At 51.4% G+C, this 14,984-nt stretch overlaps 1 protein-coding gene across 1 annotated transcript in view; it reads right to left on the bottom strand.

Moving 5' to 3' along the window:
- Positions 1 to 14,984, bottom strand: part of SLIT1 (slit guidance ligand 1) — a 143,349-nt gene that overhangs the window by 31,276 nt on the left and 97,089 nt on the right. Inside the window, exons 10-18 of the mRNA XM_042960064.1 lie at positions 14,896 to 14,967; positions 14,003 to 14,146; positions 7,250 to 7,413; positions 6,499 to 6,522; positions 6,226 to 6,370; positions 5,536 to 5,610; positions 5,219 to 5,362; positions 2,317 to 2,460; positions 1,888 to 2,054 (exon numbers count right to left, since the gene is read on the bottom strand). Coding sequence (XP_042815998.1) covers positions 1,888 to 2,054; positions 2,317 to 2,460; positions 5,219 to 5,362; positions 5,536 to 5,610; positions 6,226 to 6,370; positions 6,499 to 6,522; positions 7,250 to 7,413; positions 14,003 to 14,146; positions 14,896 to 14,967 — 1,079 coding nt within the window. The remainder of the gene's footprint in view (positions 1 to 1,887; positions 2,055 to 2,316; positions 2,461 to 5,218; positions 5,363 to 5,535; positions 5,611 to 6,225; positions 6,371 to 6,498; positions 6,523 to 7,249; positions 7,414 to 14,002; positions 14,147 to 14,895; positions 14,968 to 14,984) is intronic.

Genomic DNA, 14,984 nt, shown 5'->3' on the forward strand with positions numbered 1-14,984 from the left:
CCTCCAGGGAGCCCCTCTGAGTGGGGGGGAGCCTCGCACGTGCACAGAGTCGCCTGCCAGGATGCACGGACATGACAGCAGAGCTCTGGAAGGTCACCCAGCGGAACACTGACCGGGAGTCATTCCAGGACAGGGAAGTTGGAACAGGCCAACACTGGTGATCTTTTTACTCTTCTGGATTGTGTGTTGTTTTTTTTAAGCAAATGGTAATGCTTCACTTTGTGATAAGAAAAGTAAAAAGAAATTGTTTCTTGAAAAGAAAAGAATGTTTTCAAAAGATAATTAATGGCAGAAGGAAAGGCCCAAAATATAGAGTCGGGTTTAAAAAGAAACAGAATTTGGGGTGCCTGGGTCACTCGGTGGGTTAAGCGTCTGACTCTTGCTCTCGGCTCAGGTCATGATCTCAGCGTTCGTGAGACTGAGCCCTGTGTCAGGCTCTGTGCTAACAGTGTGGAGTCTGCTTGGGATTCTCTCTCTCTCTCCCTCTCTCTCTGACCCCTCCTTCCCGCTCTCTCTCTCTCTCTCAAAATAAATAAATAAACTTTAAGAAAAAAGAAAAAGGAACAGAATTTTTGGGTGGGGGACGGATAAAATAGGTAATGGGTTTCACTTGTCGTGATAAGCCCGGGTGATGGATGGAATTGTTGAATCACTATATTGTACGCCTGAAGCTAAAATAATACTGTATGTTAACAATATTGGAATTGAAGATAAAATTAAATTAAAAAAAAACATTTTTTTAAAAAAGACTAGGAAGTTATTACTATACAAAATGATATACAAATATATACGTGAGTTGTATGGAATTTTTTAAAATAGCAAGTGAAATTGCTCTAGGAAACCCATTGACTTTGTTTAGAGAAATACCCTGACCTTCTCTCTTGGTGTGAAAGTTGAAGCTCCTTGCGCAGCCTGGATGGGCCAGTCTGAGAGCCGAACTGCCCCCTGGAAGCAGGCTGAGAGCAGGGCGGAGGAGGCCAAGCCGGGGCGGGCGGGGGGGGGGGGGGGGGGGCTGGAACTCCCCACAGGAAACTCCCGGCGACCGGGCTCAAGATCAGGGACCGCCGGGCTGAGCTGCAACCTTGCTCTGTTACCCTGGGTACAAATCTGCCTCCAGCAGCTGCCTTGCCTGCTTGGAGCTCTGTCGGAAAGTCACGGGATGGGGCTACTACACTCTGCACGGGCAGGGCTAGAAGGGAGGGCCTCAGGAAAGAGATGGGGAATCCAGAGGAAACAGGACATCAGGGTGAGAGGTGACCAGGTTTCCCACGTGGAGGATGGGGGCCCGGGAAGGTCCCACAGCACATCATGGACAGGCTGAGCCCACAAGTCTGGGGCACTGAGGAACCCCCAGGAAGCAGATCAGTGGATCAGGCACATTTACATTAAGAAAAGTACTAAGATGTAGGGGCGCCTGGGTGGCTCAGTCGGTTAAGCATCCCACTCTTGATTGTGGCTCAGGTCACAATCTCACAGTTGGGAGTTCGAGCCCCTCGTCAGGCTCTGGGCTATCAGTGTGGAGCCTGCATGAGATTCTCTCTCTCCTCCTCTCTCTGCTTCTCCCCTACGTGCTCTCTCTCTCAAAATAAATAAAGAAACATTTTTAAAAATACACTGAAATGTTAACTGTGATTTTCTCTGAGTGATAGGATAATAGGTAACGTTTATCTCCTCCTTTTACCTATTCTTTCCATTTTTTAAACAATAACCATGCTATTGCTCTTAAAATCATGGGAAAACACCCCCAGGCAGCGGTAGGCTTAGGACTAAGACTGGGTCTCCCTGCTCCCCGCCCCACCCCAGGCCCAGGGCCACCCCTCCCCACGGGAAACTCTTCAGGGCTGGCCCGCCTGCCTCTCCCCTCCTGCTCAGGGCCCCACGACTTACCTTCCTCACACCTGAAGTCAGGGAAGGCCACGTCCTGCAGGGGGATCTGCCGCAGGAAGTCTGGGTTCTGGCACCGCGGGTTCCCTGTCACAATCTTCCTCCTCCGCAGCCAGTCCCCCAGCCAGGCCAGCTGACAGTTGCAGTTGAAAGGGTTGGCCAGAAGGTTTCTGGAAGAGGCAGCTGTGTGACCAGCAACACACCCTCCGGGCTGGGTTTCCCTGCAATGCCCTGTCGCCCCACCACAGACTGGCCAGGCGGCCACCCGTGCTCTTTCCCAGACGACAAGCAGTTACCAAGATGTGGCATTCTGACGTGGTGGGACCCCACAGACCACCAGGGCCCGACACCCCCAGTGAGTCCTTTCAAGTAGCCGCCCTTGGGAGGGTGGGCGGATGGGCGCCGGGGCTCCGATGCCGGAGCCAGACTTACAGCGTGGAGAGGGCCTGCAGGGTGTCGAAGGCCCCAGGGGAGATGGTGGCGATCTGGTTGTCGTAGAGCGAGAGCAGGCGGACGTTGCGCAGGCCCGTGAAGCTGTCGTTGTGGATGCAGCTGATGCGGTTGTTCCTCAGCATCCTGGGGGGCGAGAGGGGGGAGCCCCTGCTGTGCCCGCAGCCACCCACCTGCCTGCGCCTTGCCCACGGGGCCCTCCCCTCCCCACGCTCCCCCTCAGGATGCTCTCCCATCCACCCTGCCTGCACAGCGCCCACACGGCCTGACCTCCGCCTGCACTCCCTGGGTGCCCAGGGCCTCCCCCGCCCCCAGGCCACGCTCCGCACCAACGCCGGGGACACTGGCCCAAAACCTAAACTCAGTCGTGTTCCTCTCCAGGCCGAAGCCCCAGTGGCTCCCAAACTACCCACGGAATAATGTTTACACTCTTTACCGTGATCCGCGGGAGCCAACCCCAGACCAGCACCAGCCGCCTTCCTGGAGAGTGACATACCCTTGACTCCTCTGTCCTGCGGGCATGCGTAGGGGCCTGCCTCTCCATGCCCTTCCCTGGCTGTGGTGTCCTTCTAGAATGACCCCTTCCCTCATTTTTATCTGCTTAAGTCTGTGTTCACCCTCCAAAACCTGGCTCCATTCCCCTCCCCAACCAAAAACAAAACTAAGCTGGACACAGAATAGGCGATTCACTAGGAAATTACAATGGTTTATGAACACCGATAAAAAAAAAATGTTTAAACTTACTAGTAATCAAGTACATGTAAGCAATATTGAATCTTTGCCTGACAAATTGCAGAATAACTAAAAATATAGTAATATATAAATATAGTAATATAGTAATATATAAATATAGTAATAGTATAGTATATAATATAGTATAGTAAATATAGTAATAGAGGGTCGGTATGGGTGAATGGGCATTTTCACACTTGGGCCGGCAAGAGAATGGTTTGGGGCCTTCCTGGAAGTGAGAGGCAGGCAGCAAAGGCCCTAAATGGGCCTCATGCTTTCATCCTGCTGCAAGGCTTCTTTTAGGAATTTATCAATAGGGAATAATCCTGGATGCACACAGAATTTCATGATAAAGATATTAATCACATTACTCATAATAAAAAATTAAAATAGCTTGAATTTCTGGGGTGCCTGGGCAGCTCAGTTAAGCATCCGACTCTTGATTTCAGCACAGATCATGATCTTACGGTTTGTGGGTTCGAGCCCTGCATCAGGCTCTGCGCTGAGGGCAGTGGAACCTACTTGGGATTCTCTCTCTCCCTCTCTCTCTGCCCCTCCCCTGCTCATGTGCACGCATGCAAACATGTACACGGTCTCTCTCTCTCAAAAAAATAAACATTAAAAAATCAATAATATAGCCTGAATTTCCAGTAGTTATGTAATAGACAGTCCTTCAAAATGATGTTGTAAAAAAAATTTTAATGGTATGTAAAGGTGCTCACGTTGTGTTTAAGACAAAGCAGGTTACTAAATAAAATGGATTCTAGGACTCCATTCAGAAATACCTACATGGAAGCACCCAGGTGTATGGGTGTGTGTGTGTGCATATGTGCAAGAACATGTGTGGATACAGAAGACTGGAAAGTAGTTGATATGGACAATTAACAGCGTTTGTGTGGGCTGGAGGGGTTATGGCACTTCTCTTCCCGTGCCTGCGCTGTCACTCATGGGCTCTTACCGGCTCTGCCCCAGACCAGCCCTTCCCCTCTCCTCCAGCCCCATCCACACCTCCCTCAGAAAGAACCCACGTGACTGGCTGACTAGCCCACGACACCCTCATTCAAGGACTACCCGGCAAGTATAGAGAAGAATGAGGCAGCCCCATGTGAACAGCCTGGGAAAACAGTCCCACTAGATCCACGTGTGAAAGAAGTCAGTGGCAAAACACAGCACAAAGGGCATCCCCTTTCTGTAAACCAAACCAACCAAACAACAGCAACAACAAACCCCAAACCCACAGGGAACCCCTCATATATTCATTTCCTTTACACAAATTCCATGATGTGTGCTCTGAAAACGGATGGATAGCCCTACAGCCGGTCTGGGATTTAAACCCAGCAGGGCGGCGTCTAGAGCTATGCTCCCCCCCCTCCCATAGTGGCCCTTGGCTGTTCAGATTCAAAAGAATTAAAATGAAATGAAATTCAAAATGTTGTGCCTCAACAGCGCTAGCCCCATGTCAACAGCCACACGTGGCTACTGACTAGACAGTGTAGACGTGGGATACTTCTGCCACTGTAGGAAGTCCAACTGGACAGCACGGTCTATTGCGCCCTTGAAAGGTCTATGTGGTCACGTGAAGAGCTAGTGCCGCCCGCGTGGAGCGGGGGGGGGGGGGCGCTCTGCAGCACTTGTGGGGGGGGTGCGGGTGACCCCAGGATCTACTGAGTCCCAAAGTCTGGTTAGCTCTGGCTGGGCTCTGGTTCATGGGATCCCAGAATCCCAGAGATAATGGGCCATCCCTCCTCCCCCTTCCGCACTGGCTGAGTCACCTCAGCAATGTCCCCGCCTTGGGGCCACCCAGCCCTCCTGCCACTCCTGAACTAAACACACGTGCGGTGCTCTTGCAGCCTGGTGAGAGGGCAGTGAGGGGGAACCTCCAAAAGGGCCCACCCCCACCCTCCCCTTCACCAAGCATCGACCCCACACCCCAGGGAACAAGAAAGCAGGCCTCACCACGGTTACCAACATCTGATTATTTGCCCCCTGCAGACCCTGGCTGTAGACCTCATACACCCTCAGCTGCCCCTCTCCTCCTGCCAGCCGGGGTCGGGAGGGGTGCCTCCCATCCTCTCTCCTGATGCAGACACCGACACGCTAGCTTGCTTTTGCCCGTTGCAGTCTGGCCCTGCTCCCTGGCCCGCACACTCACAGCGTCCTCAAGCCGTCCAGGCCTCGGAACATGCCGCTCCGGATGGACTCCAGCTGGTTGGCGGTCAGGTGCAGCTCGCTCACAGAGCCCGCACCCTCGAAGGCCCCATCTTCGATTTCGGACACCTTGTTGTTGCTCAGATTGCTGGATAGAGGGCGGCAGAAAGATTCTGGAGTTGTGGACCCTCCCCCACCTTCCTGCACCCGCCCCCTGCAGGGGAGCTCTGCCCCCATGAAACTCCCCACACACACAATATTTTCCTTCTCCCTCCCCAGCTAGAGTCCTGGCCACAACCTCCCCGCCAATGGGTAACTCACATCTTCTTCAGATGAGTGAGTTTTTTAAATATCCCAGTGGCTTCCAGGATGGAAATCTCATTGTTGTTTAATCGTCTGTAAGAGGCAATGAAGAGAACTTACACATTCATAAATGACAGACATTAGAGTATCTTCCAAATTGAGAATATTTGGGACTCAAACAAAGGGGCTCCCAGAAGAATTTATCTGGCAAGGCAAACTGATCGCTTATCAAAGGAAGGGTGGATGATGGTGCTGGGAGGGGCAGTGAGTGGGGTACTTTTAACACTAAAAATGCCATGAAAACTTACATACATGAAGGACAGATACGTGTAGCTATTCGTGCACATAGGCATGTGCACAAATTTATGTTTTTAAAGAAAAAAATAGAGTATGGCCTAAGATCCAACTTGATCTAATGGAATCACATCTCCCAGAAGAAGGCAAAAGCCTGGTTGAGAAAAGCCACCCCGGGTCAGGCTGACGACCTTCCCTGCACGCCAGAGATTGTTGGAAGGGTCTGGAGGTGGTGAGTCAGAAGCAGAGGGGCTTCAGGGGTGGGGAGGTGCTTCCTGCTAAAGCCAGCCGCTGCCATGCTGGAGTCTCCAGCGGTCCCAAACAGAGCCGGACCGGGGGGAAGCCCAGTGTGGATCGAGGAGGGCTAGGAGGACTGGGGACCGGTGAGGATGTGCAGGGGCTGGGGGCCCTCACAGCTCGGCCGTGGACTGGGGGATGCGCTCAGGGATCTTGGTGAGCTTCAGGCTGGAGCACTCCACCAGGCTGGCCTCACAGCGGCACTTGTGGGGACAGACCACGTCGCTGTTGCACTCGCTGTTCAGCTGGTAATCCTCTGTGCCTATGGTGAGAGGGCAGGGGCGGGAGGCTGAGGGCCCCAGGGCAGGGTGTCCCTAGCCCCCTCAGCCTGCTGCCCCTGCCCACCAGCTGCCACCGCCCCAACCCCCTAGGTCCCCCGGACTCTCCTACCTGGAATGAAATACTGCTCTTTGGCTGGGGAGAGAAGCAGAAACACCATCAAGCTGGAATCTTCCAGGATGTGCAAGAGCCCAGGCCCCAGTCCCGCTGCCCAGGTGCAGGCACCCCGGGAATAACACTGGGGTCCCAAATCAGGGCCCCAGAGCCCACCTGCCCAGTCCCCATGCAGAGAAGGCCTTGCCACAGAGCACAGATGTTCCTTGGCCAGGCTGATGCTGGGGTGGTACCACCCCCAAATGAACCTCTCGGGGAGCGCCCAAACCATGGCAATGCTCATATGCAATGGACAAGACGGGGATGGGGCAGAGAGGCACCCGGTTCCTGACCAGGATCCAGGCTCAGAAGCTGACTCACACTGTCCCCAGCCAGTTTCTGCTGCCCCAGAGCCTGGAGGAGGCAGCTCTCTCCCTGAGGAGAGCTCCCAGGCTTCTCGAGTGTGAAAAGCAGTAGCATGAAAGCAAACTGACCTGGGAGCAGAGGAACCTGGGTCCTTGTGCGGGAGTCCTCCCTCAGGGACCTTCAGCCAGCCCTCCCCTTCCCTGAGCCCCAGTAAAGTGAGGGGTGGGGCTGACCAACCGTTCAGATCCAAGTCTATAGTCTCGGAACTACCCCCTCTGAGAGGGTCTCCGGTGGCCTAGGACGCCCCTGTTGGAGCCATCCAGAAACCACCACCAGGTCCCTGAGCAGACTGAAGACAGGCAGGCAGGTGGACAGACAGACAGGTGGGCAAGCGGGCAGCTACCTGAGCACCGGAACTTCTTGCTCTTGATCTGCCCGATGCGCTTGTTGGCGAGGCGCCGGGGGCTGGCACAGCGGGCCCCGCTCGTCTCAATGGGGTTGGTGCGCAGGAAGTCTGCCAGCCCCTTGAGGTTACAGTCGCAGATGAAAGGGTTCTGTGCCAGGTGCCTGTCCAAAGGGGGCAGGGTGGGGATCAGAGACAGGGTTGCAAACTTGCACTGACCTCTGCCTGGACAGGGCCTCACTGCCTCCGGGTGGCTCCAAGCCCAGGGCTGGGCCCCGGGGGAGATGCACCATCTGGGGCCACCCCCCGGGCACACCCATCAGCTGGAGAAGTCTTGCCAGGGCATCGCAGCAGGGAAGGATCTCTGCAGGCTCTGGGTGTCCAGCTGTCCCTGCTACACACCCCACTTCAAGCCTCACTCTGTCCCCTGTCCATCTACCTACCTGTACCCACCCTGGGACATTTCACAGACACCAGTAGAGGCAAGAGTGACCTGGACACTGGCCAGATCACCCCATCATTCCATGGGTGAGGGGACACAGCGGGTACTTGAACCCAGGACTGTCAGTGCCCAGAAGCCTTTGATGTGGGTCGTCCCTTCCACGTGGCCTTGGACGACAGCAGCTTCTTTCCACAGCCTTTGTCAGGAAGGGGATGAGGCCAGGGGTGCGAGGCTGGGTCCTGCAGCTGGGGTGACGTGTGTCAAAGTGCCTGCTGCAGCCTCTCACTTACGGGAATCTCCGTTCCCACCCCAGGCCTTTGGGACTGCTTCCCCCTGACCATTTTACATGCTGTCTCTTGACACAAGGGAAATTCAGAGAACATGGCCGGATAGCTACTTATTGGGAAGTCACTCTTACTCTCTTTCCAGGCTGCCTGTGTGACCAGCAGGGTAGGTGTGGGGAGGGGGCAGCTGATAGGTGATGCTGACTATAGCAATCTGGGTTCCTGTAAGCAACCACAGGGCTGGTTTTCCTGTTTGTGGGCCCTCACCACCCCCAAAAGGCTCAGACCAGCCACATCTGAACCACCCCAGCAGCCAGCTTGCTGACCTGCATCTGGGCCATCACAGCACTGGGCATGTCCTGCTTTCTAAACTGAGACAGCCAGGGAAGAATATTCTAGCACCTGCTCAGGCTACTGTACCTGAGAGCCAATGCTTCTGCACGGAAGTACAGGGAGACAGAGCAGGGGCCAGCTCAGAGGCCCATCTAATGCCACCACTTCAGGCCGTCCACTTCATGGCCTCAGCCCAGTGCCCTGATGGGCCAACAGGGCTCTGCAGGCAGAGACACAACTGCTGCTCAGGGTTTGCACCCAGCTCAGCTCAGACCTCGGTCACTCGCTCTCCTGTTCATCACCTCCTGGGCTCTGGATGAAGGTGGGATGCTTGGTTGGAGCCTTCTTGGCCCAGACGTCCCTGCCACTCCCCCTGGGCACTGTCCCTGCTTGCCTGCCTGAGTCCAGGCTCCTGTCAGCATCACCAGGTGGGCCGGGCCTTCTGCATCTAGTTGCACATTTGTCTCCCTATTCAAACTGTCAATTTGCAGAGAAGACGTGTTTGCTGACTCCCCATGGCAGAGTTCATTGCTGATGGAAAACGTATTAGGAGTCGGGGCTTGCTCTGGGACCCTCCCGACCACCCAGCCACATCTGCCTATGCCTCACTGCCCGGCCTCTGCCTGAACTAATGGCTTCCCTTTATCACAATCTTGGTAGAAAACTGCTTAAAATCAATCCAATTATGTTATTCAGGCACACGTTAAAATGTTCCAGGGGTGCGGCGTAGAATATATCCTTTTTAAGAACAGGTTATTTGTGTCAAAACCAATCTATAAAAACTTGAACCACCCACAGAGACAAGAGGCTCCAGTATTTGACACAAATTAGAGTTTTTAATAATTGCAAAGGGCAGGGAGCTGAGAAGGGAAATTGCTCAAGAAGAAGGAAAAAATACCAGCTTGGGAAAATATCATCATGTTAAAGGCACACCCAGAAATGTGCTGCATGTGTGGCCGTGAACATTTGTCACAGTAGAAGGTGGAAGGGAAAACTGTATTCTCAGCGTCTTCCTTGGAATATGCACTCAAGAAGTCACAACTAAAAATCTTGCGGGAGAGATGCTCAGCATCATTAATCAAGTTAAACCCACAATGAGCTACCACTCCACACCCACTATGGTGGCCATAATCAAAAAGACGAATGATACCAGGTATTGGCAAGGATGCAGACAAAATGGAACCCTTATAATACACTGCTGGTAGGAACATAAAATGGGGCTTATAGCCACTTAGGAAAACTGACAATTTAAAAAAATTCTTTTTAACATTTATTTTATTTTTGAGAGACAGAGCATGAGCAGGGGAGGGGCAGAGAGAGGAGGAGACACAGAATCCGAAGCAGGCTCCAGGCTCTGAGCTGTCGGCACAGAGCCTAACGTGAGCCTCGAACCCACAAACTGTGAGATCGTGACCTGAGCCGAAGTTGGACGCTCAACCGACTGAGCCAGCCACGCGCCCAGAAAACTGACGATTTTTTAAGAGTTAAACACAGATTTCCTATGTGACCCAGAAATTCTAAGAGAAATTAAAACATTTGTCCACATAAAGATTTGCAAGCAAATATTCATAGCAGCCTTATTCATAACGATTCCAAAGTGGAAATCCAGATGTCCACCAACTAGAAAAGATAAACACAATGTGGTCTATCCATTCAATAGGAAATTACTTGGCAATAAATAAAAAGGAACAAAGTACTGATACATACTGCGACGTGGACGAACCTCAGACACACAATGCTGGGACACCTGGGTGGCTCAGTCAGTTGAGCATCCGACTTCAGCTCAGGTCACGATCTCATGGTTTGTGGGTTCAAGCCCCACATCGGGCTCTGTGCGGACAGCTCAGAGCCTGGAGCCTGCTTCGGATTCTGTGTCTTGCTCTCTCTCTGCCCCTCCCCTGCTCTGTCTCTGTCTCTGTCTCTCTCAATAATAAATAAACATTAAAAAAAAAAAAACACCTCACAATGCTAAGTGAAAGAAATCAGTCACAAAGATGACACATTATGATGATTCCATTTTTATGAAATGTTCAGAAAAAGCAAACTACAAAGACAGAAATTAGACGAGTGGCTGCCTGGGGATGAGCTGGCAATGGGGACTGACTGGAAAAGGGACACAAGAGATTTTGAGGGAGTGATGGAAATGTTCTAAAATTTGATTGTGGTGATAGCTGAACAATTGAAATATCCTAAAAATCACTGAATTGCACACTTGGAACAGGTGGATTTTTTGGTATATAATTTATACCTCCTGAAAGTATTTTAAGTTTCATTTATTTATTTTGAGAAAGAGCATTAGCAGGGGCAGGGGAAGGGCAGAGAGAGGGAGAGAGACACAGAATCCCCAAGCAGGCTCTGCGACATCAGCACACGGCCTGATGTGGGGACTGGAACCCACAAACTGTGAGATCATGACCTGAGCTGAAATCAAGAGTTGGGCGTTTCACTGACTGAGCCACCCAGGCAAGCCTCATGAAAGCTGTTTAAAAAAAAAAAAAAAAACTTTGAAAAATCTCTTGGGGCGAGGAAAACTGCAGCAAAATCAGTATTGAGACACAAGGCACTGAGCCACAGATCTCGGGGCCACGGACAAATCAGGCAGGATGTGGGGAGTTGATATCAGGCCTGACACACGATTCAGTAAAGGGGTTTAACCATCCAAACCTGTATTGAGAATACCTGATTATACCTCAGATTTGTATTTCGTTTATTCTTATTCCAAACTATATTTGAGTTGTTAATATACATTAGTTGTTTATGAAAGTCCAGTTCTGTTTTACGGCCTTTAAATAATAAGGTCTAGTCTTATGGAAAAAAAGCACAATTGAGGGGAAAGTTAACTGCCTTCTCAGCGATGGTGAAAGAGATGCCTGAGACCAAATCCCTGCTCTACTAAGATGTTGTGTGACCTTGAGTGAGTCACATGACCTCCTGCCTCTGTTTCCTCATCAGTGAAGTCAGGGATGCTAGACCCTCCCGCCACAGGCCACTGTGAGTATTCAGTAAGAGAATACATGGAAAGAGCAGTGGCCTGGCATTCTGTGAGGGCTCGATAAACAGCAGTGACTGCTGTTTTCAGTGTCACCACTATTTCGATCTCACCTGTGGGAAGACTTCCTGTTCTAACATTCTGCTCCAGCTTTGTGCCCCACTACTGCCCTACGGGCAGTGGCCAAGATCTCAGGCATGCCGTCTGGCGGGCACTCTCTGAAATCCAGTCAGGGAAGTGGACACAGACAGAAACCATCCCCAGGGAGCGCGATCCATTTGATTTGTTCACTCTCTTTCCACCTTGAGAGGGTGACAGGTCCTTGCATGAGACCCTCAGTCCCGTTCCCCATCCTCAAGTCTTTCCTGTGCGGGGGTCCCCGACCTTGAAATCTCCTGAGTGCATGTCTCTCGGACATCCCGCCAGCTGCATAAAATAATCCACCTTGCCGATGTCTCCCTGTAACTTTGAATTTCACGTATTTGGCAAGATTTCCCCATAGTGTTCTATCCCCTTCTCCTTGGCTGTAAGAAAATTAATTAGCAGGTGTGGGCTGCAGGTGGGCACATGGGCTTTAACAAGTTTGTCTTTGCGGCTAATGTCCCTGCTGATGAGCGTGGTTCCCGGGGAGTAAGAGCTGTGCTTTTTCTTTGACCTGTGTCAATGTATGCTGGTGCTCCGTGCACGTATTATCTGATGGAGACCACTGTCCAGCGGATAAATAATGGCAGGATGACAGTGACAACAAGGGCCATGGCGATAGTAACAGTAAATGTCCATTAAGCACGCAGCTCTGGACCCACAGGTCGGCTCATCAAGTCACACTGCAGGTAAGGATTCCTTTTTCAAGCATAACCACAACACCATTATCAAATGAAGAAGGAATGTTAGAAATCCAGTATCACCATTTCAGGATCCCTAATGAACGAATGGGTCCAGGCACTGAAATGAGCGGCTGTGTTTATTACACCAAGAGAGCTGACCAGATATCATAGGACTCCCAATGGAAGTACACAGTTCTGTGGAGTCATCCTGCCTAAAGAAGAAAAAAAAAATCCGAACCTGACCAAGCTCCTGGATAGAATTTTCTATCTGCAGGACACAGACAGGACAGAGGGGAATGTGAAGCTACATCACAGGGAATGTAATCTCCCAGCAACGTGCAGACCATGGGGAGCTCTGTGGATGCAATAACACAATGCCTTCGACTAACATAGCACAAGGAACAAGGCCATGGAGAGGACACCTAGAGGCTAAAAACAACTTAGTGATACATCAGCCAGTATCAGCCAGTTGTACCATCTAGGCCTTATTTAGCTCCGGATTCAGACAAGTTATTTTTTTTTTTTTATTATTTATTTTTGAGACAGAGAGAGACAGAGCATGAACAGGGGAGGAGCAGAGAGAGAGGGAGACACAGAATCCGAAACAGGCTCCAGGCTCTGAGCCGTCAGCACAGAGCCCGACGCGGGGCTCGAACTCACGGACCGTGAGATCATGACCTGAGCCAAAGTCAGACGCTCAACCGACCAAGCCACCCAGGCGCCCCTCAGACAAGTTATTTTAAAAACTGTATGATATGTATGAGACGCTTAATTTAAACACTAATTCGATATCTGATGATATCAAAGAAGTGTTAAACTTTTAGATATAATAACAGTGTTGTGGTTGCATTTTCAAAGAATCTTTGCCTTTTATACATATGTATGAAGTCTGTATAGATGATGAGTGATGCTGGGGTTTACTTCCAGATAGTCTGGGAGGTAGGAAGAGGGGATATTATGAAACAAGACTGGCCACGAGTTAGAGCTGGGCGATGAATTCTAGGAGGCTCACTATTCTGCTTTGAATATGTTTATAATTTCCTTCAGTAAAAGATTAAAATAAATGCCTAGGGTTGTTCCTCTCTAATTTTTAATTTATAGCCATCATTGCTATTACCATATTTCATCTGGTTTAAGATATTATCAGTTGCAAGATGCTCTGTTATTTTATGTATTAGCAGAAAAGAACAAAATCCTGCCAATTAGGGGCACCTGGGTGGCTCAGTCGGTTAAGCGTCTGACTTCAGCTCGGGTCATGATCTCACAGTTTGTGAGTTCGAGCCCTGCATCAGGCTCTGTGCTAACAGCTCAGAGTCTGGAGCCTGCTTTGGATTCTGTGTCTCCTCCTCTCTCTGCCCCTCCCATACTCATGCTCTGTCTCTCTCTGTCTTTCAATAATGAATGAACGTTAAAAAAAAAATTCTGTCAATTAAATGACATGCCATTGATTGTAATATTCATCCCAGCTTAGAGCTGTTAAGGTAGAAACAACGGATGTCTTAGAATTGATATTATTATTATTATTAATTACAGCCAGCATTTAAGGAGCATTTACAATGAACTAAGTTCTGTACAAACATCCCCTTTTATCTCATAACAACCCCTGAAGAAAATAGTATCCTCATTTTATGAATGAGTGAGCTGAAGCCCAGAGAAGCTAAATTAAGTTGCCTAGAGTCACACAGCTAATAAGAGGCATAGCTGGGATTTGGACCCAGGACTATCCAATCCCAAATCTGTGCTCTTTCCTCTGTGAGAGGCCATCCTGGTGAGCAAAAGGCACAGGGCAAGACAGCTGCCTGTCCCTGGGGGGCTGTCGCCTCCCCCTAAGTCTTCCTGCAGGTGCAGGGACCGAGGGGAGGAGGGCAAGAGGGCACTCACAGGGTCTGGATGGCCCGCAGGGAGGTGAAGGTGCCCTTGGCGAGACTCTGGATCTTGTTGTCATACAGGGAGAGGAGCGAGAGGTTCTGCAGATCCTGGAAGGCATCGGGCCGGACACAGTTGATCTTGTTGGCGTTCAAGAGCCTGTGGGCAGACCAGGGCCAGCTGGTGAGGGGAGAGGCGCAGATCCAGCTGCATCAACATGCCCTGGGCACCTCCCGGCACGAAGCATGCATTGTCTCGGGGAGAAGAGCACAGGAGCAAGTGCAGGGGGTCTGGCCCTCTGCATGTCTACTCCATACAGGAAGCCGAGAAGTCCGACTGCCCTCTCTAAGCGAGGGATCATCCTGTTCCACTGCTCCTCTCCCTTTCAAGCAACTGCTACAAGTGCTCATGGGGTTCTTGGGAAGCAAAGAGCACAGTGGTCAGGCCTCCTCCCAAAGACATTTTGGGGGCTCCCCTCCTTTCCAGAGTCTGCCGGGTTTCCAAGTATCTGAGATGGAGCATTTAGGTTCCGTGCCTCTCAGATTCTGGGAGAGAACCCTTGCCTGAACTCTCATGGTTGAAGGAGGCTGAGCTGGGTCTGGATGTCCCCTTGCAGGAGTCAAGTCTGTCCCCAGCCATGCTGACCTCCTTGGGAACACAGGCTGCATCGCGGGAGCCTCTCAGCTCAGGCGTCCTGTGATCAGCTCTGAACCTGACCCCCCCTCCCTCTCTGGCCTTGCCAGAGTCCCAGAGTCACCCATGGCACCCCCAGCTCTGCCATCATCCAAGCTCCTTGCCCCAACGAGTCCCACACCCCAAAGAGGCTGACAAGGCTAGTCTGAGAAGCCAGAGGAATACTAGCCCCCTCCCTGGGCGCCACCCAAGGACACCTGCAGATGGGTCCTTACAGGAGCTGTAGGGTGTACAGGCCTCCAAACACACCCCGGGGGAGGTCTGTGATCTTGTTCCCATACAGGACCCTGGAGACAAAAGGCAG

This window comes from Panthera tigris, chromosome D2 (genome assembly GCF_018350195.1).
Source record: "Panthera tigris isolate Pti1 chromosome D2, P.tigris_Pti1_mat1.1, whole genome shotgun sequence".
Taxonomy (NCBI): Eukaryota; Metazoa; Chordata; class Mammalia; order Carnivora; family Felidae; genus Panthera; species Panthera tigris.